Source organism: Oncorhynchus mykiss, chromosome 25 (assembly GCF_013265735.2).
Source record: "Oncorhynchus mykiss isolate Arlee chromosome 25, USDA_OmykA_1.1, whole genome shotgun sequence".
NCBI classification, from domain to species: domain Eukaryota; kingdom Metazoa; phylum Chordata; class Actinopteri; order Salmoniformes; family Salmonidae; genus Oncorhynchus; species Oncorhynchus mykiss.
The window spans coordinates 21,070,313-21,097,967 of record NC_048589.1 but is presented as its reverse complement, the minus strand read 5'-3'; the positions used below and the strand labels follow the sequence as shown (position 1 = coordinate 21,097,967).

The following is a 27,655-nucleotide window of genomic DNA, read 5'->3' as shown; positions in this document are numbered from 1 at the left end:
CTCACACAAAAGGGCTGTAAATAGTTATTATACCCCAGACTGTTAAGACTAGCCTGAGAGGAAGAACGTTGGGGTATATAGCACAAGCAGCTAGACAGACTAGAGTTTTATCTGTAGTAACAGTAGTATTAATGGAATGATATGGAGAACCATGAACGTAACCAACAAATGCCATGGTTTAAAGTGGGTTGCTGTATTACTTACAGATGGATAGACAGGATTAGTACATCAAAAATAACATCAAGTTGTCAGAACTCTTTTTGGTGATGCATTACACCGCCGTGGTTTCCCCTCACTACCTTTTTGTTTTTGTGTTAACTGTTATTGCACTTTTAAACTGAACACCACCTCAAACAGGTTGTAATAGCAGAGTGGAGCACACCACTGAAGGGGGGCTCAATGCACTATTTACAATGGAGAGTTAGGAGGAATGGGGCACTTAGCCAAGCAGAGCCTTGTGAAAACAACCGAGACAGCCATGTATTGATGAGGGTGGTAGACAGAAGTGTAGAAGTGGCACATTCATCAGAAAGGTGTGACAACGACTGGACATATAGGATAGGGGAACCGGAGGGACTTCCTAGTTGGAAATGTGAGATTAATTTAACATTGGTTTGGCTGCTGCCACTTTTAGCTCAGTAAGACTGACAATGAATGGCATTTCACCATTGGGTAACAGCGAATCACATTGAAGTGAGGCTAGATGCTTGCTGGAAGGTGCAAGTCAGAGATATTCACTCCTGGAGGTAACAGGGTACTTTGCCCCAGCTCCCCCCATTATAAATAGCCAACCAATTGCAGCCTTGGACTGGGTGTCTAATGTATATTTTAGTGAGCATGCAGTTTCTGTGTTATTCACTTGAGGCAGAACTGCTGACTTTGTCTTTGACCAGAGAGAGAATGGTCTGATTTGGCCCGTCAGCACTGTGGCCCCCCATAGTTTGTCACAGCAGACAACAGTATTTACATTTTCATCACTCGCAACACAAAACCGAGAGGATATAATTTGGGTCTGCTCAGTTTCACACTGCATTAAAAATAAGTTGTCATAATATGTTTAGAAAGCCAGTTAGAGGGTTTGCGCTCAGGCTAGAATGAAAAGCGGATGGTGCGTGAGAGAGTGAGAAAAGTACTAGCACTCAAAACCATGAAAAGGAATAACCTAAGGAGGCTTAATTTAATCCATGCTCAAAATAATACAAAAAGTGAAAGCGCAAGGTGCTAATAAAAAAAAAGGAACAGAGCATTTGTTTCAGCCTTACATGCACGCATGTTGATTTTGTCCAACCACACCAGACACGATCAGGACACGCGTGTTGAAATATCAAAATGAACTCTGAACCAACTATATTAATTTGGGGACAGGTCGAAAAGCATTAAACATTCATGGCAATTTAGCCAGCTAGCTTGCTGTTGCTAGCTAATTTGTCCTGGGATATAAACATTGAGTTGTTACTTTACCTATTCTGACAATTAATCCACAGATAAAAGGGTAAACCGAGTTAGTTTCTAGTGATCTCTCCTCCTTCAGGCTTCTTCTTCTTCTTTGGACTTTATATGGTGGTTGGCAACCAACTTTAAGGTGCATTACCACCACCAACTGGACTGGAGTGTGGACCTCAGTTCATCTTTCAATCACCCACGTGGGTATATGTTCCAAAAAAACAACGAGGAGATGGCACGTGGGTATATGCTCCAAAAGAACAATGAGGAGATGGGAGAGGTGGGACTTGCAGTTCTTCAAGCATCACAAATAGAACTAAGTTCTATTTTAGCGGCTGGCTACACAGACGTTTGTTGACGCGAGCGAGCAGTGTGGGTGCAATGATTGACATGTATGTGTACATTTATTTTGCAACACCCAAGTGCGCCACGCGAGCGGTGTGGTCAGCATGTTACATCTCTTTCCAATGATATGTGTTCAGAATGTTATGCCTTCATCAGTGCTGTACAAACAACAAACAAATTAAGAAGACTGTGTGCGTAACAGGCCCAACAGGTGCAAGCAGATAGTGGATTACAGACTGGCGAATAGGGAATCAATTAACAAGGAACATGTAGAAGTGCATAAAAAATAGACAATTCATATGTCACATATAATTGAGGAGACACCATATAAGGGGACACTGAAGCTGGGGATGTTTGGCTCAGGGCTCTGCTCCCTACTACCTACCTACATTGTACTGTTGTATGAAATGTAATATCTTTATTTTTCTATCTTTTGTATAGTTAAAACAAAAAATAATAATGAGTACTTGTCTACTTGTTCATTGTGTAAGGTTGTTAGTTTACAGCTGTTTGTATTTTTTTATAGTGTAATGCAACTGCATTGAGAACTATCAGTGGGGTGGATGGGTAATAGTAATATTAATTTGCACCAGGACACTTCTGGAGGGATTCTGGCAAAACACCGGCAGTGTCGGCTTAGTTCTGGCTTACTCTGGGCAGTCATTCAATATGATGTCAGTCCGAGCCCGGCATCCGGATTCGGGCCGATTAAATCAGTCCCGGCGCGCCGGAATAGGGTCGCGTCGTCATTGCTAGCTGGGTCCCCTTACAGACACATCCAGGCACGCCTGCGAGCCTAAAAGAATCATACTGCACCCTGAAAGCTATATTAACATAGGAATCCACCTGGACCCCCTGCCTAGAATTGGACAGGTTTCATCTGTCGGTGAGTTTCGAACGTTCTGTTCTTTCAAAATGATGTGGAAAGTGGAAGCTATGATCCCTTTATGAATTTCCAGATTGTACTCTTTGTTTACATAATAGAAGGTGCCGCCTCATATCTAGCCATGCCCATCATGCGATGTAGACAAACAAGGGAAATCTGTTGTCATTTGTAGAATTTCGTTGACAAAAAAAATATGATTGAAATCAAATGATGAACAAAACGATATCAAATCAAGATATCAGTATACATCGATAGTGTTTGATCAATACATGTTTTTTTTTAAAGTGTGGAATGTGTCTAAAGAACCCCACCCCTATATAAAGTAAAGGACAACTGAATGGTATGGTCCACCCTCTGCTCCTGGTTGTTTTTGGATCTGCTTTTAAAGCGGATTGAACCACCGAGTTGCGTTAACCACGACTCCCTTACAAAACAACGTTTTTATTCCATTAATTTAAAAGGGAAAACTGCTCTATATAGTCGTAAAAACGTATGCAACGAGATATACAGTGAAATGGCAGTTGCGTACACTCTTTGTAGGGAATCCCTTGTGTTCTTTTCCCTCTGAATTTGAGAGAGTGCATTGAGACCGAGAGGTGCCTGCTGTCCATTGAAGCAAGAAGCCTCATGTTTTCACCAAGCCAGGAGGAGCAGTGCGCCCCTACAAAAGACCCCATAAAATACGGGGAGTTGGTAGTATTAGGGTAAGTTGAAGAAAAGCTTACGTTTAGTAAGTTACAAAAGTGTTGGTATTTTAGAAAGTCAACAAGTTAGCTAACAATTTGTAGGCTAGTTGGAGAAGTCGAGGCTATGTTTGACTGATTTAACTTTTTTTTCCAGCACTGAAAACACAGACCGGAGTTGGCTATCTTCGCCGTGAATAAAATTAACGCTTTAGTTACTTCGATTGAGATGGTATAGGAGACGTTTGTTTACATAGGTACACTGCTATCGTTAGAGGCCACAGAGAACTTGACTCGCCCATGTTATCAGAAATGTGTAACGGTATAGTAGCGATCTGTTTTCATTTACTTTTTTGGAAACGGTATAAACGTTCTATTTATTTACAACGTAACCCACAATGCATTTGTAGATTGTGGTGGAAGGAGGATTTGAGATAATAGTACATGAGTAAATCACAGAATTCCGAACCTTGCAACAGTGTTCTTTTAGCGCCTGTGTTGTATATTTTTGTTCCAATAAAAGTTGCTCACAAGTAATGACTGGATTCAGGGCGGATGAGGAATTCGGAAGTGGCGATTTCCCCCATCCCCCAATCCTCACTTTTTTCCTAACATGTTGCTTTGCTTACGTGATAAAGTCATCTCTCATAGCATCAGAGTATGCTAGTGTTTCCACGCGACTTTAATGAAGGCTCAGGCTTAGGCTAATGTAGGCCTGCTTCTACGTCCCCAATTTTAACCCGCTTTTTATTTTTTATTATTGGTAACATTTTTCATGTAAACTGATGAAGCGACAATATAGTCTTTGCAATGTTTTAGTGCTCACAACCATTTTTTGAACTGACAGGAGCACTACCCACAGAAAAAAAAGTAATCAACTATGTTCTCAATCAATACAAATGCCATTTAGGGAATTTAAGACTCCTTGATTAATCTCTTACTGACATGTTTTCGGAACATCCAAAACACAAGTGGACATGTTTGTTCTGTTTATACATTAAATGCTATACAGTAAGTAGTTTTACCATTCATAGATGCTAAAACTTCCTTTAGCACCTATTGATGATCGCAGGGATGCCACTTTGGGTGTAGAAGTGGGTGGGGGGGCATAAAGTGGCGTGGGTCTGGGGGTCCTCCCCCAGAATGGTTGTGTGCATCCAAAGTTGGTTTCCTGCATTTTACACAATCCAATATGTCGTCTCTATTTAGAACAAAAAGTCAGCAAAAATGCCCACAGTCATTAAGCTAGCTAAGATATAATTATTACATATGTTTGTGATTAACAAGACGGAGCTAAATCAAAGGTAAGTCAATAATAAATACCTTTAACCAATTGCCTAACAAATGAACCTTATATTTTTGTTTGACATGTTTTGTGTCATTGGGAAAAGCCTCTATCAACCCTTGATACAGTTTGGAAATCAACTTTGGAGGTTTGTTGTTTTAAAATAGCAACTGGCTTGTCCAGTGTCTGCTGCACAGAGAGAACAAAGTGTTGTATCTGAATAAAACACCTCACCTCAATCAGACTGGTGTTCCCTGGCTGCCTGACCCTGCTGAGATCCCTGTCACCATCTGATCCTCTTAAAATGAGGCATGACAAAGAATTCCCTTGGTGTACATTTATACATTGATTCTATTATTGGACAATATAATGGTTCCATAATTGAAATTACCATTATTCCCAGATCCCAGACTGTGGATTTAAGCTGCTGTCCTGTTGCTACTGTAGGTCTACCCATCACTTCAAAATAGAATTGTTAATATACAGTGCATTCGGAAAGTATTTAGACCCCTTGACCTTTTCCACATTTTGTTACGTTACAGCCTTATTCTAAAATTGATTAAATACATGTTTTCACTCAATCTACACACAATAGCCCGTAATGACAAAGCAAAAAATGTTTTTAAAAGTTTTTGCACATGTAATAAAAATAACAAATGGCTTCTTTATTTAAGTATTCAGACCCTTTGCTATGAGACTCGAAATTGAGCTACACACAATATCCCATAATGACAACGCAAAAACAGGTTTTTACAAAAACATATATTTTTTTACATTTATTACAAATAAAAAACATACCTTATTTACATAAGTATTCAGACCCTTGCTATGACACACGAAACTGAGCCCAGGTGCATCCTGTTTCCATTGATCATCCTTGAGATATTTCTCCAACTTGATTGGAGTCCACCTGTGGTAAATTGTGGTAAATTAAATTGATTGGACATTATTTGGAAATGCACACACTTGCATGTCAGAGCAAAAACCAAGCCGTGAGGTCGAAGGAATTGTCCGTAGAGCTCCAAGACAGGATTGTGTCAAAGCACAGATCTTGGGAAGGGTACCAAAAAAATTCTGCAGCGTTGAAAGTCCCCAAGAACACCGTGGCCTTCATTCTTAAATGGAAGAAGTTTGGAACCACCAAGGCTCTTCCTAGAGCTGTCTGCCTGGCCAAACTGAGCAATTGGGGGAGAAGGGCCTTGGTCAGAGAGGTCACCAAGAACCCGATTGTCACTCTGACAGAGCTCTAGAGTTTCTCTGTGGAGATGGAACCTTCCAGAAGGACAATCTCTGCAGCACTCCTCCAATCAGGCCTTTATGGTACAGTGACCAGACGGAAGGCTCTCCTCAGTAAAAGGCACATGACAGCCTGCTTGGAGTTTGCCAAAAGGCACCTAAAAGACTCTCTTAGACCATGAAATATAAGATTCTTTGGTCTGATAAAACCAGTGGTGGAAAAAGTACTCAATTGTCATACTTGAGTAAAAGTAAAGATACATTTTTAATAGAAAACTACTCAAAAGTCACCCAGTAAAATTCAACTTGAGTAAAAGTATTTGGTTTAAAATATACTTACAGTGAGGGAAAAAAGTTTTGGATCCCCTGCTGATTTTGTATGTTTGCCCACTGACAAAGAAATTATCAGTCTATAATTTTAATGGTAGGTTTATTTGAACAGTGAGAGAATAACAACAAAAATCCAGAAAAATGCATGTCAAAAATGTTATATATTGATTTGCATTTTAATGAGGGAAATAAGAATTTGACCCCCTCAATCAGAAAGATTTCTGGCTCCCAGGTGTCTTTTATACAGGTAACGAGCTGAGATTAGGAGCACACTCTTAAAGGGAGTGCTCCTAATCTCAGTTTGTTACCTGTATAAAAGACACCTGTCCACAGAATCAATCAATCAGATTCTAAACTCTCCACCATGGCCAACACCAAAGAGCTCTCCAAGGATGTCAGGGACAAGATTGTAGACCTACACAAGGCTGGAATGGGCTACAAGACCATCGCCAAGCAGCTTGGTGAGAAGGTGACAACAGTTGGTGCAATTATTCGCAAATGGAATAAACACAAAAGAACTGTCAATCTCCCTCGGCCTGGGGCTCCATGCAAAATCTCACCTCGTGGAGTTGCAATGATCATGAGAACGGTGAGGAATCAGCCCAGAACTACACGGGAGGATCTTGTCAATGATCTCAAGGCAGCTGGGACCATGGTCACCAAGTAAACAATTGGAAACACACTACGCCATGAAGGACTGAAATCCTGCAGCGCCCACAAGGTCCCCTTGCTCAAGAAAGCACATATACATGCCCGTCTGAAGTTTGCCAATGAACATCTGAATGATTCAGAGGACAACTGGTGAAAGTGTTGTGGTCAGATGAGAGACAAATAGAGCTCTTTGGCATCAACTCAACTCGCTGTGTTTGGAGGAGGAGGAATGGTGCCTATGACCCCAAGAACACCATCCCCACCGTCAAACATGGAGGTGGAAACATTATGCTTTGGGGGTGTTTTTCTGCTAAGGGGACAGGAGAACTTCACCGCATCAAAGGGACGGTGGACGGGGCCATGTACCGTCAAATATTGGGTGAGAACCTCCTTCCCTCAGCCAGGGCAATGAAAATGGGTCGTAGATGGGTATTCCAGCATGACAATGACCCAAAACACACGGCCATGGCAACAAAGGAGTGGCTCAAGAAGAAGCACATTAAGGTCCTGGAGTGGCCTAGCCAGTCTCCAGACCTTAATCCCATAGAAAATCTGTGGAGGGAGCTGAAGGTTCGAGTTGCCAAACGTCTGCCTCGAAACCTTAATGACTTGGAGAAGATCTGCAAAGAGGAGTGGGACAAAACCTATCCTGAGATGTGTGCAAACCTGGTGGCCAACTACAAGAAACGTCTGACCTCTGTGATTGCCAACAAGGGTTTTGCCACCAAGTACAAAGTCATGTTTTGCAGAGGGGTCAAATACTTATTTCCCTCATTAAAATGCAAATCAATTTATAACATTTTTGACATGCGCTTTTCTGGATTTTGGTTGTTGTTCTCTCACTCACTGTTCAAATAAGCCTACCATTAAAATTATAGACAGATCATTTCTTTGTTAGTGGGCAAATGTACAAAATCAGCAGGGGATCAAATACTTTTTTCCCTCACTGTAAGTATGAAAAGTACATGTAATTACCAAAATTCCTTAAATGAAGCTAACCAGACGGCACCATTTAAAAAATATGTATTTATTTATTTACGGATAACAAGAGGCACATTAAAACATTCCAACATAATTTACAAAGGAAGCATGTGCGTTTTGTGAGTCCACCAGATCTGAGGCAGTAGGGATGACCAGGGATGTTCTGTTTATAAGTGCATGAATTGGACCACTTTCCTGTCCTACTTAGCCTTCAAAATATAACAAATACTTTTGGGTGTCAAGGAAAATGTATGGAGTAAAAAGTACATTATTTTCTTTAGGAATGTAGGAAAGTAAAAGTAGGCAAAAATATAAATGGTAAAGTACAGATACCCCCAAAAACTACTTAAGTAGTACTTTAAAGTATTTTTACTTAAATACTTTACACCACTGGATAAAACCAATATTAAACTCTTTGACCTGAATCCCTACGGTGAAGCATGGTGGTGGCAGCATCATGTTGTGGGAATGTTTTTCAGTGGCAGGGACTGGGAGACTAGTCAGGATTGAGGGAAAGATGAACGGTACAAAGTAGAGCATACAAGACCTGTTTTTTTAATAGCCATTCTCACACGGGTTTGTCTTAAACTGGTGGTGGCATAGATGCTTTGCCTGGCAGCGGGCCGGCTGGGTGAGTGGGTCTTAGGGAATGAAAATAGGGATGGATCAGGATACAGCCTCTGCCTCTCCTCAGTCCCCTCTCTGTCTATTCATTGTGCCTGTGGGACTGAAGCTATTGACTGCATTGTGTGAGTCTCCTAGGAACGGCTCTGTGAGGGAAGCTTGTATTCGACTGGGACTTCTCCGGGTAGGTGGAGCACAGACCTCCAAACCACCAATACGGGAGGGCGGTGACTAACTGTAGATGATGTCTGCTGTTGAGGATGAACCAGAAATGTTGTTGTACATTGTAACAGTTTGGACTGGTTGTGACCTAAAGCCCCCCCCAACTCTGTCACATGGCCACAGTGACTAGGGGACTCTTTCCTGTGAATGTCAAGGCTGGTGGACTGGGATGCTCAGTCTCTAGTCTAATCCCTGCTATTATCCAAAGGCAAAATCCACTATCTGTCTGGCCCAGGTCAAAAGGGAAAAGGATTACAATAGCTACAGCACAGATGCTGTCCCAGCTAATGCAATGATGAAGATGGCTCCAGGTGACATTGCACACTTCACTTCCTGTCCTTAAAGATTGATAATGGGCTTGTATTTATGTACAGTCTTCCCATCTGACCCCAAACGGCTTAACTGGAGTGGGGGAGAGATGTTATGGCCCAGTAGCATCAAGCTAGCGAGAGATCAACTTTTATGTCACATGCTTAGTCTACACCTGTTTACGAACAGTGAAATGCCTATCCCAACAATGTTGAGAAATAGAAGACAACCCAAGGAATACATACACAATAGGTAACGATAACTTGGCTGTATTCATAGGGTACCGAGTCGATGTGGGGTATGAAGTAATTGAGATAGATACATATGTACATATGGGTAAAATGACTGGGCAACAGTAGCAGCAGCGTATGTGATGAGTCCAAGAATAATTCATGCAAAGGCTGGTCAATGCACATACAGTGAACTCCAAAATTATTGGGACAGTGACAATTTGTACTCCAGCACTTTGGATTTGAAATTCAGCTTTCATTTTAGGGTATTTTTTTTAATCCATTTCAGGTGAAACATTTAGAAATTATAGCACTTGTTGTACATAGTCCAAAAGTAAGACATGCTAACCTCTCACCAATACAATAACAGGGGAGATTAGCATTTTGGGGGTATGATATTTGTGCGTCTAACTTTCTGACTCATCATTATTCACTATTCATTCATGATTATCCCTAATCATGGTAGCACCTAGGCTTTGGTGGTATACCGTATATCAGGGTATTTGAAAATAGCGTCAATACATTTAGAAACTATACATTTTTATATTATTAGCTACTTTTTAAGTAAATACCTGCAGTCAATTTGTATAATATGTTAGGAGTTGAAGATTTCGTTCTTCATTTCACCTGTCATATTATGAAGCTTACTCTAGTTCCCCAGAACCAGTCATTTGTTTGTTTGTAGATAGCACAACTGGAGAAAGTGGGAGTAGGTGAGTCCAGTTGTGTATTGACAGGGGTCACATTTTGTATCGATAGTGATCAGGGTGTGTATCGATAGTGATCAGCAACTATAGTTTTCTTTCACAGATGTGCAATGCTATTTGGCTGGCAGCCACACATGTAGGCTAAGTGAACTTACACTTACATACATTTAAAAAACTATGCATGGCCATCTTATTTCTGTTTATCATAGAACGAATGCATTTCTTAAAGTTAATCTTGCATTTTACTGGAGAACATTTGTATTTTTTATTTGACCTTTTCTTAACTGACTTGCCTAGTTAAATACAAATTCTTATTTTCAATGATGGCCTAGGAACAGTGGGTTGGAACTGCCTTGTTCAGGGGCAGAACGACAGATTTGTACCTTGTCAGCTCGGGGATTCGAACTTGCAACTTTTCGGTTACTAGTCCAACGCTCTAACCACTAGGCTATGCTGGCGTATGTAGTCTGGCTACACATCAGTCAGAGCGCTGTCTGCTGATAGAATACCTGTTCCTGTATTCTCATCCAAGTGGAGAAGTGCAACTGAACCACAAATTGAGTCTGACGCCAAGCAGAAATTACAAAACGCAGCAAGATCTTTCTTATGTGTTGTATATTATTTCCTGTGTGAAAAACACTAATTCTGCTTTAACGTGACCCCAAAGTTTAACTTATTAATTCAGCCACATACTTAGATTAGGTGACAGGGCATCGTATTGTGTTGGCTTTCTGTCGTGTTTGAGAAGTCAAAGCTCTTTGAATGAGTTATCTGTACAGCTGCCACTGCTATCTTTTGATTTCCTTGTTTTTTTTCCCCCTCTCTGTTCTCGGCCCGTCTGCTCCTCCCCATCTTCTTACTTATTTTCCACCATAATTTGCAAATAAATTCCTTAAAAATCCTACAATGTGATTTTGGGTTTTTTCTCTCTCATTTTCTCTGTCATAGTTGAAGTGTACCTATGATGAAAATCACAGGCCTCATCTTTTTAAGTGGGAGAACTTGCACAATTGTTGGCTGACTAAATACTTTTTTGCCCCACTGTATATGTATAACTTTATGAGCTGGACTGCATGTCTTTGCTATTAAAAAAAGTTTTTTATTTACCTAGCAGCCTCATGAACATTTGCTATTACTTGTGCAACTTTTGTTAGCATTCTGCTAATAGATGCCCAATGGGCTTTTATGCATTTTGTTGGCGCCCCCTTGTGTACTAAACCGGTAATAACGTAAAACCTGGAATAAGAGGACAGGACGATATGAACATCTGGATACTGCCCAAACCCTACTAGCGTCTACATAATGTAGAAGTTTTTAGGAACATTCTTATTTAAAATAAAAGTGACTCCAAATGACACTACAATATTTAACATTTATTTTTGTGTACAAAATAATCTGAAACTGCAACATGTATGGATGCAAATAACCTCAAAGTAAAGCTGACACTCTGCACTTGAACATCATAGTCCGTTATTTACTTTCAAATCTAAAGTGTTGGAGAACAGAGCCAAAACAACAAAAATGTGTCACTGTCCCAATACATTTTGGATCTCACTGTAGTCTGGGTAGCTACTTAACATTATAGCCATCTTATTGCTTGGGGGTAGAAGCTGTTCAGTGTCCTGTTGGTTCCAGACATGGTGCACCGGTCCTGCTTGCCGTGCGGTAGTAGAGAACCGTCTATGATTTGGGTGGCTGGAATCTTTGGAGTTTTTAGGGCCTTTCTCTGACATCGCCTGGTACAAAGGCAATGGTAAAAACTGGTACCAAGGACAATAACTGCTTTAGAGACAGGTGGCTGCCGAAGGCAAACAGAAGAGTGCAATTGATCCTGCCTGATTGTGGGCTGATCACTGCGGTTGTGACTTGTTTCATATTGATCGTACTCGTGTGCAGTCAGTCAGTGATGGCAGAGATAACATATTCCCCTGTGAGAGGGTTGTGTAGAGCAGACCAGCTCTAACCTGTTCTGACTGAGGCCATGTGGTTGCCTGGCTGTGGGGACAGGTGGCCTGGGCAGGACAGAGGAGTATGGGGGGGTGGTAGTCGCTTGCTGCTGTTGCATCAGTGTTGTATTAAGGGGGCTTTGGGGATTACAGTGTAGTGGTTTGTTGTTTAGCCCATTCACTAATTAAAATAAAGGTGGTTGACTTATTTACTTAGTGAACATAATTCATTCTGAAATACTGTGATCTCAGTCTACGTGTCAGTCTGAACTCTCTTATTTGGAAGATCATTGTGGGTGGGTGATAGGCCTGTGTTGGATGGGAGGAGAGCATGGTGTTTCCCAGCTGTAGGGGCCAGCTGGTGGAAGTAATTGTTTTGGAAGGGGCGTCTCCATTCACCAGGCAGACCAGGCTTGTAGTAACAGCAGACTGAGAGAGACTGGGCATCACAAGGGTGCACCAAGATGGAATTGTGAACCACACAATTGTTATGATGAAGCCATTTTTGTCCTGTGTTTTTAAGAGTCAGCCATTTCAGGTTCCAAGTTATTGTGACTAATACGGTAGAGCTATTACGCTGTTGAACCTTCATGTGAGTCAGAGAGCCTCACCAGTCTGGACAGTCCTGTAAAGGGCAGCAGGAGACCTGACGCACATTCAAAGCTCTGCTACAGGCTAGTGTAAATCAACAGCTCGAGCTACATCGTGGCTAGCTTAGACAGTGAAAGCATTTAAAGTGCGTTATGTAATAATCCAAGGTGATGCTTATATCACAAATAAAATGAATGTGATTTCTGGTGGTGGATTAATGAAAGTGGATACAAATGGCCCTTCTCTAAAACCCCAACAACACATTTTATTATTCATCGCACATTCCACATTTCCAGACATGCGTGTTCTGTAACATTTTCTCTTAAGACCTTTTCTCTCCTGGAAGCAAATGTTTACCCACCCTTTGTGGACAATTAATTCCCCTTGTCTCAAATGTTGAAAACTCACATCTTTCTCCTCTTCTTTCTGACAGGTACAATGGCTCCCTCCCGAACGGAGACCGGGGCAGAAGGAAAAGCCGCTTTGCCCTGTACAAGAGAAGCAAAGCCAACGGTGTTAAACCCAGCACCGTCCATATCCTCAACACACCACAGGCCAGCAAGGTAAACCAGGAACCTAGCCTACTCATGTAGGCTATTCATGAATGAACTAAGTGATTGGTTGGATTAATACTTGATTAGTTCTCATGAATATGTTATGACCCCACTTATCAAGTTGATAGTCTTTTAAAAAAAAAAAAAAGTTTTTTTATTTTTACACACAAATAAGATTTTTCATGTGTCTACGTTGGAATCCCAGTCAAGAAAATATTGCTGCTCTATTGATAGATCTGTAACATTTACTACACAAAAGCTGCAGACAGTAAACTGCCCAATTCTGTATATGTCTGCCCTCTTGCAATTGGTCTCCTAGATAAATCAAGCACACATTTCGGAGCACTTCTCCTTTTTGAAGTTTGCGTCTTCTGGCTTCAGGCCCGAGTCTGGGTTGGTCTCCCACCCTGTAGCCTGACTGTGAAGTCTGCTGGCTGGTTGCTCTTACTGGGAGAAGGTGATGCGTTAGCTGATAAAGGCTGTGTAATCTCTGACGGTCTGTTTACTTTACTGTACTGTGCTCTTGTCTGTGCTGTTTCATGAGGGCTGACCCCATTTAGTCGATTGTTTGGTCGATAGGCTGTTGGTCGACCAAGATTTCTTTAGTCGAGCAGTTGCAAAAAAAGAACGGTGTACCAGACACCTGTCTGATTCGTTTCTGTCTGAGTGGACTAATCCATTGTGGAGGCCATGGGGAGGGCACAGTCCATCACTCTTAAGACATGTCCTACTGTATTTGTATATGGTTAAGGACAATGGTGCAACACTAAAAATAATATTATTTTATAACAAATGTGCTTTCTAACGTTTGATAGCGGTCGCTGTCTGCGGTTCTGAAACATCAGTGCGGTGTTGAATTAGTGCCTTTTACCTGACCATGTTGCAATGTGGATAATAGCAAAGTTAACCGGCATATTGATGTTGAGAACAATGCGGCAGAGGCAGCAGTGGAGTAAGAAAACGAGAAAACAGCCCTTGCCTTAATTGTCTAGGAAAATTGAGGAGAGGAAACCCCAACTTAATTTGGTCTATAATAAATAGTCTTAACTGTTAAATGTGCCTGGCTTTTTAAATTTTATATATATATATATATATATATATATATATATATATATATATATATATATATATATATATATATATATATATATATATATATATATATATATATATATATATATATATATATATATATATATACATACACACATATATATATATATATATATATATATATATATATATATATATATATATATATATACATACACACACACACACACACACACACATACATACATACATACATACATACATACATACATACATACATACATACATACATACATACATACATACATACATACATACATACATACATACAGAGTATGTGCACACACCTTCAAATTAGTAGAGTTGCTATTTCAGCAACACTTGTTGCTGAAATTTTTGTATTAAATGGAGCACACAGCCATGCAATCTCATAGACAAACATTGGCAGTAAAAGGACCTTACAGAAGAGCTCAGTGACTTTCAATGTGGCACTGTCATAGCATGTCACCTTTCCAACAAGTCAGTTTGTCAAATTTCTGCCCCGCTAGAGATGCCCTTGTCAACTGTAAACATCTAGGGGCAACAACGGCTCAACCGCGAAGTGGTAGGCCACACAAACTCACAGAACGGGACCACTGAAGCAAATTGTCTGTCCTCGGTTGCAACTCTCGCTACCGAGTTCCAAACTGCCTCTGAAAGCAACATCAAAACAAGAACTGTTCGTCGGGAGCTTCATGAAATGGGTTTTCATGCCCCAATGCATAATGCATGCCCCAATGCATAAGGCCAACTGTGAAGTTTGGTGGAGGAATAATGGTCTGAGACTGTTTTTCATGGTTCAAGCTAGGCCCCTTAGCTCCAGTGAAGGGAAATCTTAAAGCTACAGCATACAATGGCATTCCAGATGATTCTGTGCTTCCAACGTTGTGGCAACAGTTTGGGGATTGCCCTAGCCTGTTTCGGCAGGACAATGTCCCTGTGTACAAAGCATGGTCCATGACCTCAACCCCATCGAACACCTTTGGGATGAATTGGAACGCCGACTGCGAGCCAGGCCTAATCGCCCAACATCTGTGCCCAAACTCACTAATGCTCTTGTGGCTGAGTGGAAGCAAGTCCCCACAACAATGTTTCAACATCTAGTGGAAAACCTTCCCAGGAGAGTGGAGGCTGTTATAGCAGTAAAGGGGGGAATGAATATGGAGTTGATCCTCATGATTTTGGAATAAGATGTTTGATGAGCAAGTGTCCACATACTTTTGGTCATGTAGTGTATCTACAGAAATAAGACAGATCTTGCTAGTATTGGCAGTTTGAATGTTTGTTTAATAGTCTACTGATTCAGTGAGCATCAAGCCTCACAAAATTGATAACACTTTTTTTTTTATTAAACCAGGCTCTCTGGTGTTATTTATTTGGTGTTTACACTTTCAAATTGTCTAATTCTATTAACAATAATAACCCTCCTTGTTGTTATCATTACTATTATGATCATTATAAGAAGCAATATCATTAGTAGGCTTAGTATAGCAGCCTAGTATAACCACCGCAGGCCTTAGAGCACGTGCTGTTTATTCTTAGTCCCGTAATTTACGTAGGCCTATATTTCAATACTTATTTTTAAATAAAATAAGTAAAACCAAATGCTTGCTTTTCAAATGTCGCTGCCCGCACCCGCCTGCTCGACTAGCATCACTACTCTGGACTGTTCTGGAATATGTGGACAACTACAAATACATAGGTGTCTGGCTAGACTGTAAACTCTCCTTCCAGACTCATATTAAACATCTCCAATCCAAAATCAAATCTAGAATTGACTTTCTATTTCGCAACAAAGCCTCCTTCACTCATCTACACAATAGCTTCCAATACTCTACTCAGCAAATTGGATGCAGTCTTTCAGTGCCATCTGTTTTTTTACCAAAGCCCCTTATACCACCCACCACTGCGACCTGTATGCTCTAGTCGGCTGGCCCTCGCTACATATTTGTCGCCAGACCCACTGGCTCCAGGTCATCTATAAGTCTATGCTAGGTAAAGCCCTGCCTTATCTCAGCTCACTGGTCACGATAACAACACCCACTCGTAGCAATCGCTCCAGCAGGTATATCACACTGGTCATCCCCAAAGCTAACACCTCCTTTGGCCGCCTTTCCTTCCAGTTCTCTGCTGCCAGTGACTGGAATGAATTGCAAAAATCGCTGAAGCTGGAGACTTACATTTCCCTCACTAACTTTAAACATCAGCTAACTGATCGCTGCAGCTGTACATAGTTAATCTGTAAATAGCCCACCCAATCTACCTACCTCGTCCCCACATTGTTTTTATTTACTTGTCTGCTCTTTTGCACACCAGTATCTCTACTTGCACATCATCATCTGCTCATTTATCACTCCAGTGTTAATCTGCTAAATTGTAATTACTTCGCTACAATGGCCTATTTATTGCCTTACCACCTCATGCCATTTGCACACACTGTATATAGACTTTCTTTTTTTCTATTGTGTTATTGACTGTGCGCTTGTTTATCCCATGTGTAACTCTGTTTGTGTCGCACTGCTTTGCTTTATCTTGGCCAGATCACAGTTGTAAATGAGAACTTGTTCTCAACTAGCCTACTTGGTTAAATAAAGAATGCATGAGTCTGTTTTTAGTCTTTGCTGTAATAGTCTTAAACAACAGACTTTCTGGTACGCTTTTAATTTAGTTCGTGTTTACATTGTTCCAAATGGTCAGAAAAAATGATATTGTAATCTATAATATGCATGCAGTGCTTGTTTCTTGCCTTCTTTGTCTTGATCTCCAGTATTTTCCACAACTAGACAAATTTATTCCACAGAGCAACCAGTGAACGTTCTCCCATTTCGAGTTTATTTGTAACGTCCTCTTCATGTGTTTGGCGTTTGTTATAACCTATTTATTGATATGCTGTAAGTCAGACCTTATTGGTCATGTGCATGTGATGCATACTTGTCACGTGAAGAGAGCAAGGGTTGAGGGAATATAATGTTTTTCCTAAGCAAATGAGGGATTTCAGTAACAACTTTTCAGTCAAATGGCTGTAATTATGTTGCAGCTTCAGCAACAGCGTGACAAACACTTGATGTTCTGTGGTGGTCGCTGCAGCAGGGAGGAGAGACTGATAACGGGTGCTAGTCACAGTCATTTTTATTTTTTTACTCAGCGCAGCAAGTCTGGGCCTGGCATAATCAAATTAATTGCGGTCGGGCTCCCTCTAGTCATTTGTGTGTCATTATTTCATCAAGCATAGCGCTTAAAGAATCAGACGAGCTCAGTGCATATAGTTGATTTTATTAAAACACACAGGATGTGTCTCTGGAAAAATGCATGTTTTAAAATTTCGACCAGATTCTCATTTGACAAAGTTTTGAGTCGGAGACAGCCCTACATGACACACCACATTAGAACAAGTTAGGTTTATGTAGGAAGTCATGTACTGTCTGTTTTAAATTGATGGGGCTTTATTACCCCCCCAGCACCTTTACCCCCCCCCCCCCTTCCCCTCTGCTATCACCCTGGTATCAGGGCCTGTATTAAGCTTGGTTTAGCGAGTGAAGTGAGGAGGAAGTTGTTGCAGTTGGCTGACCTTCCGCTCACAGCTGTAAACAGAGATGAAATGGCTGTTCTTTCTGGCAGGCAAGAAAGGGAACCTTGTTTTGAAATTCTCCTTTTTGTGGCCCTCCGTAGCCTACCACTGGTGTCAGTGAATGAGTTCAACATACCTATCGTCCTTGAGCCAGCACAGAGTTCTATTTGAGAGGGCAACTATTATGGATATCCGTGTGTGTCCCCCGATGCCTCCTCTCACTCAGCAGGAATGTGTTTTTCACTCAAGACACACACGCCATGTGAACATAATGAGAAAGCTGACTGACTGAGTGGGGCTATGCACACTCTAGTAGATAATGAGGATCTCTGCCATTGCCAGACTCCTATTCAAATCCTGCCCTGCTCTCTAATCTGCCCACTTGATCTCAATTAGAGGGGTCTGTCCGTGTGTGTGTGTGTGTGTGTGTGTTCCTTTGGGTGTTCCCTAACATACGGTTTAGGCTACTTCGTTCTCCAGATCTCATTTGGTTGCGTGGGACTTTAGCACTGGATATGCGGAAATCCAAAAGGAGAACAAAATGTTCTGTTGAAAATGTTAACTCTATCATGGTTTCTTACTCCTGCAGACCCCCGTAGCGTGGCTCGTATGTAGACCGTGCCTAGCGTAGTGGGAGGGTTGTGACTGAGTATAAACTGTATCTGAGCCCAGACAGACACCGGTGGATGGATGTTAGCAGTGTGCTTTGTGTTAAGACAAGCCCCTGTGTGTCTCGCTACAGGATCTTTTTTTTTTTTTTTTTTACTTTAAAAAAATTATAAAAAATTCTGCAGCTGCACAATACAGCAATCGTGAGTGACCCACTTTTATCTCCCTTGCTCACGTGATGGAGCTGTTAGGGGAAATGGAATTTAGATTCCGATTTAGAGTGGATGGGCTGGGTGGCGGCAGGGCTGGGTTGCTTGAAATGAATCCCCCTTCATGAAGCTCAGCTGATAGCCTGGCCTTTGTTGACTGAGCCTAGAGGCCTGTTCATGGTCACTGTAATGGAAGTGTTAAATCACAGGAACACTGATCCCTACTGTTCCGTTCTGAGTATTACTGTCCCGACTCCTATTTGTTTTTGTCTTCTACCCCCTGTTAAGACTAATCAAATGGTTACCTAACCAAATGGCTAATCAAATGGCTACCTGGACTATTTGCATTGACCCTCCCCCCTTTGTTTTTACGCTGCTGCTACTCGCTGTTTATTATCTATGCATAGTCACTTTACCCCTACCTACATGTGCATATTACTTCGACTAACCTGTACCCCCGCACATTGACTTGCTACTGTTACCCCCTGTATATAGCCTTGTTATTTTGTTGCTCTTTTATTTTTTACTTTAGTTAATTTCGTAAATATTTTTCTTAACTGCATTGTTGGTTAAGGGCTTCTAAGTAAGCATTTCATGATAAGGTTTACTTACACCTGTTGTATTTGGCGCATGTGACAAAACATTTGATTTGATCACCTTTTATAGCACTGAAGAAGCCCTTTGTTTCAATAGGTTTGTATGATTTCATTAGTAAGGAGCTCATACATTATTGTCATTTGCAAATTACTTAATATCCTATTAAGAGTTTCAATGTACGATAACTGTCGCTATCAGTCCATTATATGCATGTGTAGAATGCATCTTTTGATCTTCTGCTGTTGTTTCAGGCGGTGAACTGCAAAGGGCAGCACAGTATTTCCTACACTCTGTCCAGGAACCAGACAGTAGTGGTGGAATACTGCCATGACAAAGACACAGACATGTTTCAGGTAAGTCCACCCGTTTCAATATTCCAGATCCATTGGTCTAAATTTATCAGATGATGTACACTTCATTGTCCATTTTACTGAAAACCCTCAAACCACAAGTTTATAAGGCAATCTGCTTAGTAATATACATTTCGTGTTAATGCATTTTTAACCAAACTCTGGTCTGTTTTATTTAAATCTTTAATGAAGTCTCTGTCTTCCTCATGGAATTGTTTGCTACGAAGCTGGGCAGTGTTTCTATAGCACTGTGGTCTCTCAGTGACCGCCTGTCCCACTTTCTCTTCTCCCCACTCTCCTTCCCTCAAGTGAACACATGTTCTGTTCTGCACGCTGTTCTCCCCCTAGCGTTAATCTACAGCACAGAGACCGCTCCACTCCCACCAGGGAGACGTTCTACTGCTGCAGACGCGCTTTACATTCTAACCTTTATTGTGTCTGCAAATGGCAGTAAGTTTAAAAAAAAAAGCCATACCCAGCAGAGAGCTGTTTAAAATCCACTCAGGGACAAACGTTGGCCTACTAAAACAACGTTTGACACTTCAGACAGTTTGATCTTCAACTCTACAAACTGAACATCGTATTAGTAAATCGCGATACCAAAATGATGAACATGGAAAGAAATTCGGGATAATGTTAGCACACCAGCTGTGTCAGAGAACCGCGAATCAAACCATACCGGAGATAATTGACAAACTGGGTAAGAGATGTATCGAACATTTAGAGATTAGTTCATGCTTTCTTAACTTTCACTCACAATTATACATTTTGGAATTCGCTGGTAACGCTACCTTATTCAAGACTTTCTTTTAGAACTTAGATATTACCACAGTTGAACTTGAGATACTGTAGCTGCTGAATTGGAAGAACATTTCTCTGTAGAAGAGATTATGTTGGCAATTAAATCTATGCAGTGTGATAAATCCTCTGGGCCCGGTGGATTTCTTAACAAATTTTCTCAGGTCAACTTTTTCCTCTCTTGCGTTCCATATTTGAAGATTCATTCTCCTCATATTTTTTACCCGGCAGGTAGCCTAGTGGTTAGAGCGTTGGGCCAGTAACTGAAAGGTTGCAAGGTCGAATCCCCGAGCTGACAAGGCAAATAAAAATCTGCTGATCTGCTCCTGAACAAGGCAGTTCCTAGGCAATCATTGCAAATAAGAATTTGTTCTTAACTGACTTGCCTAGTTACATAATAATTAAAAAGCAATGAGACAGGCATGTATTTCAATTTTCTATTATAAAAAATATATTGTATGTTTCCTATAGGCCAATTTCTTTATTAAAATGCGACGTTATAGATGCTTGCCCACCGTTTTGAATCAGTCCTTCCCTCCATTATCTCTACAGATCAAACTCGGGGTGGCAGGTAGCCTAGTGGTTAGAGTGTTGGACTAGTAACCAAAAGGTTGCAAGATCGAATCCCTGAGCTGACAAGGTAAAAATCTGTCGTTCTGCACCTGAGCAAGGCAGTTAACTCACTTTTTTCCTAGGCAGACATTGAAAATAAGAATTTGTTCTTAACTGACTTGCCTAGTTAAATAAAGGTGAAATAAAAACTGGCTTAATTTTAAAATCCTCTTTTTTTTTTCAACATTGAACGTCTATAATATACTTTATAATCCCGATTCATCTGACGCTCCAGAGATATTTGATTAGGTGGAATGGGTTTATCTTTTTTATACTCTCAAACAATTTGGATTTGATCCAAATGTTTTATCCTGGATCAAAGTCCTTTACTCCTATGGCTGCAGTACGCACAAATAATAACCTTTCATCCTATCTTCAACGTGGGACAAGACCGGGTTCGTCAGCTGTTTGCCATCGCAAACAAGCCTTTAGCCATAGCAATACGTTATAACACCACTATCAAAAGTTTTCCAAGAGGGGGCTTAGAGAATAAACTCTCACTCTGTGGATGACATGCTATTTTATATATATAGATATAATAGCATGTCATCCGCATAGAGTGAGACTTTATTCTCTAAGCCCTCTCTTAGAAAACCTTTGATAAATAGGATAAGTTATAACGCCACTATCTGATAATTTTGCAGGTCTCTTAATTTTTTCCTGGAAAAAATTGAGACCTGCAAAATTATCAGTTTCTCTGGTTTTACTATTTTATAGGTACGTGTTTATTCTATAAACTACTGACATTTCTCCCAAATTCCAAATATAAATATAGTCATTTAGAGCATTTAAAATGCAAATGAATTACTTAAAAATCATACAATGTGATTTTCTGGATTTTTGTTTTAGATTCCGTCTCTCACAGTTGAAGTGTACCTATGATAAAAATTACACTCTGCATGCTTTGTAAGTAGGAAAACCTGCAAAATTGGCAGTGAATCAAATACTTGTTCTCCCCACTGTATCTGTTTGGGCTTCTTGCAGTCAATTTGCAGTTATGCTCTGCATCCCCGACCATCCGCTCCAGAAAAAATTGGCCCGTGGCTGAATCTAGTTGATGATCTCTATACGTTATTAAACTTGTATACTCTGGAATCCCTGGACTCTCTTAATAACCAAAGGGACGAGGATTTACGTGAACAACTTTCATATGAGTGTGCTTCAAAGAATCCATTCTTCACCTATATGTCTAAGACATGCTGTAATTCAATTTAAAATAGTTAAATGTCTGCATTGGTCAAAGGATATCCTAGATTAGACCAGAAATACATCCCACTTGTGACCGACGTAAGCAGGCTTCTGCTACTTTATTGCCGTGTTTTGGAAATGCCCAAAATCGACAGATTTCTGGATAACAATATGAGACATTTTCTAAGATACTGGAGAGACCTATAGTGCATTCTGCAGCATTGATGGTCCTGAATAACACAGTGGCCTCCATCATTCTTAAATGTAATAAGTTTAGAACCACCAATACTCTTCCTAGAGCTGGCGGCTCAGCCCAACAAGACTCGAGGCTGTAATCGCTGCCAAAGGTGCTTCAACAAAGTGCTGAGTAAAGGGTCTGAATACTTATGTAAATGTGATATTTCAATTAGCAACATTTTCTCAAAGTTGTTTTGCTTCATCATTATGTGGTATTGTGTGTAGATTGATGAAAAGGTCATTATTTGAAGTGGCACCATAGTAGGCCCCCTCTGAACAGTTCTATGGACAACATGCTGGTAATTTACTACTCTTCTAGGTAGACGTCTTATGCTATTTAAGTGGAAGGATCGGTTTCCTCGTACTTTTAACGATTGGATAAAGGAAGGCAAGCAACATCTCAAGCTATAGAAAATGCGCTGCTCCGTTAGGGGATCTGCAATTACATTTTATAATATCTGGCTACCTTACATATCCTTTGAAGAAGACATGGACCAGCTAATTTCACAACTCCATAAACCAACCCTAATTTAAAATTTGTATCACTATTTTTACTCTACTTACTCACTAAAAAAATATTACTGAAATTCTTTATCATGCCTGCTTTAAGTCTGGTTTTAGGGTGGGGCTTTGTTGGAGCATGTGGGGGGGTTGGTTTGGGTTTGATCTGGGAGGAGATCCGTGTGTGTTTTTCCCTCTACTTGTTCTGTCTGTATAATCATAATTAAAAATGCCACAAAAAAAGAAAATAAATTTTAAACAAGGACAAACGTTGAAACAAAATGAAAGACGTATCTTATTGTATTACAATGCATACACATTCTATTGGTTTGTGACCTTGTTTGATTAAACATAGCATCCTTAGCTAGCTGATGGAGGACTACATGTTGAGAAATTCACTGTTCATCCTGGCTATGGAGCATTCATTGACATCCTCTCATTCATTATTATTATTTTATTTCTTTTATTGTGCGATCTCTGGTGCTGGCAGCATCTGAGCCTACTGTTTTTACTATTTATTAAGGAAATAGAACGCAGGCACTGCCCTAAAAACAAACACTTTCTAAACCACCTTTTACAAATGGATGTTCAGACCCAAATGGTGCAGGTGTCTGTTGTAACCTGGGCTGACTATATTGTCCTGCAGATTGGCCGCTCCACAGAGAGTCCCATAGACTTTGTGGTGACGGACACTGTGTCTGGGGGTCAGGAGGGAGAGGAGACGCCCATCACCCAGAGCACCATCTCGCGCTTCGCCTGTCGTGTTGTCTGTGAGAGGGTCCTGCCCTACACCGCCCGCATCTATGCTGCTGGCTTTGACTCCTCCAAGAACATCTTCCTGGGGGTAAGACTGGGCTCACGGGGGGCTGTCCCAGGGTTAGGAATGTCCCCTGGGTTGATTGGTATTCAGATTTTCTTTATTAGCATTTTATGACAATAATGCACAATGGAACACTTCTAGCATGTTTTTACTTTCTCTTGTTTTCCTCCTAAGAATCTAAGCCTGGTTCGCAAGTGCTTGTCTAGCGTTCCAGACAGAATAAACTAGATTAGCACACAATTTATACTAGCACCAGTGTTATGTAAGCCCACTACTGTTTGACTTTCCCCTTGTCTTATCCTCAGGAAAAAGCCGCCAAGTGGAAGAACCCGGATGGTCACATGGACGGGCTGACAACCAATGGAGTGCTGGTGATGCACCCCAGGGGTGGGTTCACAGAGGAGTCCAAGCCGGGTGTATGGAGGGAGATCTCTGTGTGTGGGGATGTTTACACCCTGAGAGAGACCCGTTCTGCTCAGACCCGCGGCAAACTGGTCAGTAACACGGATGATGCTCCACCATTACCCTAATTTGAAATCTGTTATCAGTCATTTAGGTCAAATAAAGAACCATTAAAAAAATATCAGAGCATTCAACATCATACTCTTAAAAACGTAGTTTCCATAGACTTAGTGCTCTAACCCAGCTGTCAGTGTTGAGCCCAGTGTAACCTAATGGAGCTGTGTGTGCTGCGTTGCCCCCTGCAGGTGGAGTGTGAGAGCAACGTGCTGCAGGACGGTTCCCTGGTAGACCTATGTGGCGCCACCCTGCTGTGGCGCACAGCTGATGGCCTCTTCCACACACCCACCCAGAAGCACCTGGAGGCCCTGCGGCAGGAGATCAACGCAGCGCGCCCTCAGTGCCCTGTGGGCCTCAACACCCTGGCTTTCCCCAGCATGCAGCGTAGCCGCGCCCTCTCCTCCCTGGAGGACAAGCAGCCCTGGGTCTACCTGGCCTGTGGCCACGTGCACGGCTACCACAACTGGGGCCACCGCTCGGAACAGGAGCCCACCGCCCAGCGGGAGTGCCCCATGTGCCGGACCGTGGGCCCCTACGTGCCGCTGTGGCTGGGCTGTGAGCCCGCCTTCTACGTGGATGTGGGCGCCCCCACACACGCCTTTGTGCCGTGCGGACACGTGTGCTCAGAGAAGTCGGCAAAGTACTGGGCGGAGATCCCTCTGCCCCATGGCACCCACGCCTTCCACGCCGCCTGCCCATTCTGTGCCACCCAGCTCTGCCTCACCCAGGGCTGTGCCAAGCTCATCTTCCAGGGCCCCATTGACTGAGCTGCAAGGCCCTGGGGTGGGGCCAACATGCTGTGAAACTCTTCAGACTATTTAGTGCTTTGTTTTTTATCACCGATTGTAAAGGGGAGGAACGCTTCACAAGGTTGATGGTGTACTACAACAGTGCGTTCCACGTTTCTGTGGAGATAGGCCTGAAGGCAGTGGTCCATTACACAGTGTTTGGTTTGGGCTTCTGGTCCTCTCGATGGCCGCTGGCGTAGTGTACACACAGCGATGTGGACCTAAGGCACAACCACAGAAACCATCCTACTCTTTAGCTGCCAGCCATCAGCTTTCAACTCAACTGAGCTAACTCTGTGGACTGTGCAAGCTAAAATGGCTGCTCATTTCAAGTAGAAGGGCTACAAAACGTGTTTATCGATCATAAACTCCAAACGGATTACAGAGAGTAGGTTTAGTTAGGGTATGTGGGAGTTGGGTGGGGTTCATGGTGGGCCTGAGGTGCATGATTTTCACAGAGCCAGACAGCTGGACTGTTGGCTGGGAGGAGGACCGAGCGAGCCAGCAAGGTTCATGGGTAACTAGTTAAGTGCTCCCCATTGGCTCCTCAGCTCTTATCTGGTTTTTAATGGTATCCAGAACATTTAGCCTTTCCAGAGGTGAGCTGAACTCTGTTCTGTTCAGAGAACAGGTCCTTAAAAGAAAACAAGTGTTTTTCTCTCCTCTTGTACAGAGATATATTCCAGTGCCTGGGGCTCCCAGTAAAACCCTGGGAATATTTTTACTAAATGAAAAAAGCTATTTTGTTGAGGGAGTCGAGAGTTTTACATAAAGTATAAATAAATTTAACCCACAGAATATTTTCCATCTTTTTTATTCTTTGTTAAGAAGTATTTTACTACACTGAGGTGTACAGTTTTTTTTTTTTAAATGAAAATGTTAATATATTTTTCTCTTGTGTAACTATTATGTGCATGTAGGTTGGATCCACATGGGTGTGCTTGAATGTGCCAACACCGGCTCATACGGAGACATTAGTCCCTTGACGTAACCACCAAAAGGCAACAACAGGCCACTGGCATCAACCTTGTGGGTCATGACAAAGAATCTATTAAAATACCTATTTTCCTCACCATTGGCACGTTAGCCTAAATTATGCAATTGCTTCGCTGAATGGCTAGGTCTGTTCCTTCTTAATATACTGTAAAACGCGGGTGTCTCGTGATATCAGTAAGGCCTTTGTCAACTCTTGTGAAATAGATTAACTTTTGGAAGTGTAACTCACTCACACATCAACACACACCTGTGAGCTTTCTTTGGTCTTGTCCCATACTCAGTGTGCACTGTTGAATGTGTAGCTTTATCTCATGCTGGGTTTTATCCAATGATTTGTATGCTCCCAAACCTGGGCACAGTCACTGCAGCATTGATGGATTATACCAAATATAAAATAAGTGTTTTCTCTCTGATGCAACAACTGCTTCCTGCAACGCAAAGTGTTACTGTACGCAAATTAAAAACCTAACTGCTATTGTAGAATACAAATCTAGTTCAGGATGACTGTCAAAGCTATTTGTTTGTACTCATTATCACAAGGATAATAAGGATATTATCATGTACCAACGCCAAATTTATCAAATCCAATTGTGGAGATGGATCAAGTGGGCCAAATGCATATGAATGGATAAGAAATTATGTTGTAGTTGGGCTGTGCGGTGGAAATGAGTTGAAACTAAAGAATTTGAATCTCATCAAATGCACTCTTTGTCGATGCTTGCTAGTTTGACTACCCATGTATGTAGAGTGTAGCTCAACATAGTACCGTTCAAAAGTCTGGACACCTACTCATTCAAAGACATCAAAAAATATTTAAATAACACTTATGGAATCCTGTAGAAACCAAAAAAGTATTAAAGAAATCTAAATATATTTTAGATTCTTCAAAGTAGCCACACTTTGCCTTGATGACAGCTTTGCACACTTTTGGCATTCTTTCAACCAGCTTAACCTGGAATGCTTTTCCAACAGGCTTGAAGGAGTTCCCACATATTCTGAGCACTTGTTGGCTGCTTTTCCTTCACTCTGCGGTCCAACTCATCCCAAACCATCTCAATTGGGTTGAGGTCGGGGAATTGTGTAGGTCATCTGATGCAGCACGCCATCACTCTCCTTCTTGATCAAATAATAGACCCACTAAGCGCAAACCAGATGGGATGGCGTATCGCTGCAGAATGCTGTGGTAGCCATGTTGGTTAAGTGTGCCTTGAATTCAAAATAAATCAGACAGTGTCACCAGCTAAGCACCATCACACCTCCTCCATGCTTCATGGTGGGAACCACACATGCGGAGATCATCTGTTCACCTACTCTGCGTCTCACAAAGACACGGAGGTTAGAGCCAAAAATCTCATATTTGAACTCGTCAGACCAAAGGACAGATTTCCACCGGTCTAATGTCCATTGCTCGTATTTCTTGGCCCAAGCAAGTCTCTTCTTATTGGTGTCCTTTAGTAGTGGTTACTTTGCAGCAATTTGACCATGAATGTCTGATTCACGCAGTCTCCTCAACAGTTGATATTGAGATGTGTCTGTTACTTGAACTCTGTGAAGCATTTATTTGGGCTGCAATCTGAGGCTGGTAACTCTAATGGACTTGTCCTCTGCAGCAGAGGTACCTCTGGATCTTTCTTTCCTGTGGCGTTTCTCATGAGAGCCAGTTTCATCATAGCGCTTGATGGTTTTTGCGACTGTCCTTGAAGGAAACGTTCAAGGCTCTTAATTTTCTGCATTGACTGACTTTCATG

At 41.6% G+C, this 27,655-nt stretch overlaps 1 protein-coding gene across 1 annotated transcript; it reads left to right on the top strand.

Annotated features, from left to right (window-relative positions):
* The first annotated feature begins 2,529 nt into the window (after positions 1–2,529).
* peli2 (pellino E3 ubiquitin protein ligase family member 2) lies at positions 2,530–26,598 on the top strand. The gene is made up of 7 exons (XM_021584894.2): positions 2,530–2,674; positions 3,250–3,378; positions 12,903–13,032; positions 19,350–19,451; positions 23,431–23,628; positions 23,910–24,098; positions 24,312–26,598. Exons 2-7 carry the CDS (start codon positions 3,302–3,304, stop codon positions 24,888–24,890), a joined length of 1,275 nt encoding a protein of 424 aa, XP_021440569.1. The 5' UTR covers positions 2,530–2,674; positions 3,250–3,301; the 3' UTR covers positions 24,891–26,598.
* The last annotated feature ends 1,057 nt before the right edge of the window (positions 26,599–27,655 follow it).

What these genes read in the sequence shown, in the direction of transcription:
- peli2 (XM_021584894.2), top strand. Translation starts at nt 3,302, where the DNA reads ATGTTTTCACCAAGCCAGGAGGAGCAGTGCGCCCCTACAAAAGACCCC. An exon ending in ACACACCACAGGCCAGCAAG is followed by an intron (nt 13,033 to 19,349) that starts GTAAACCAGGAA and finishes CTGTTGTTTCAG; the next exon opens with GCGGTGAACTGCAAAGGGCA. An exon ending in CTCAGACCCGCGGCAAACTG is followed by an intron (nt 24,099 to 24,311) that starts GTCAGTAACACG and finishes TGCCCCCTGCAG; the next exon opens with GTGGAGTGTGAGAGCAACGT.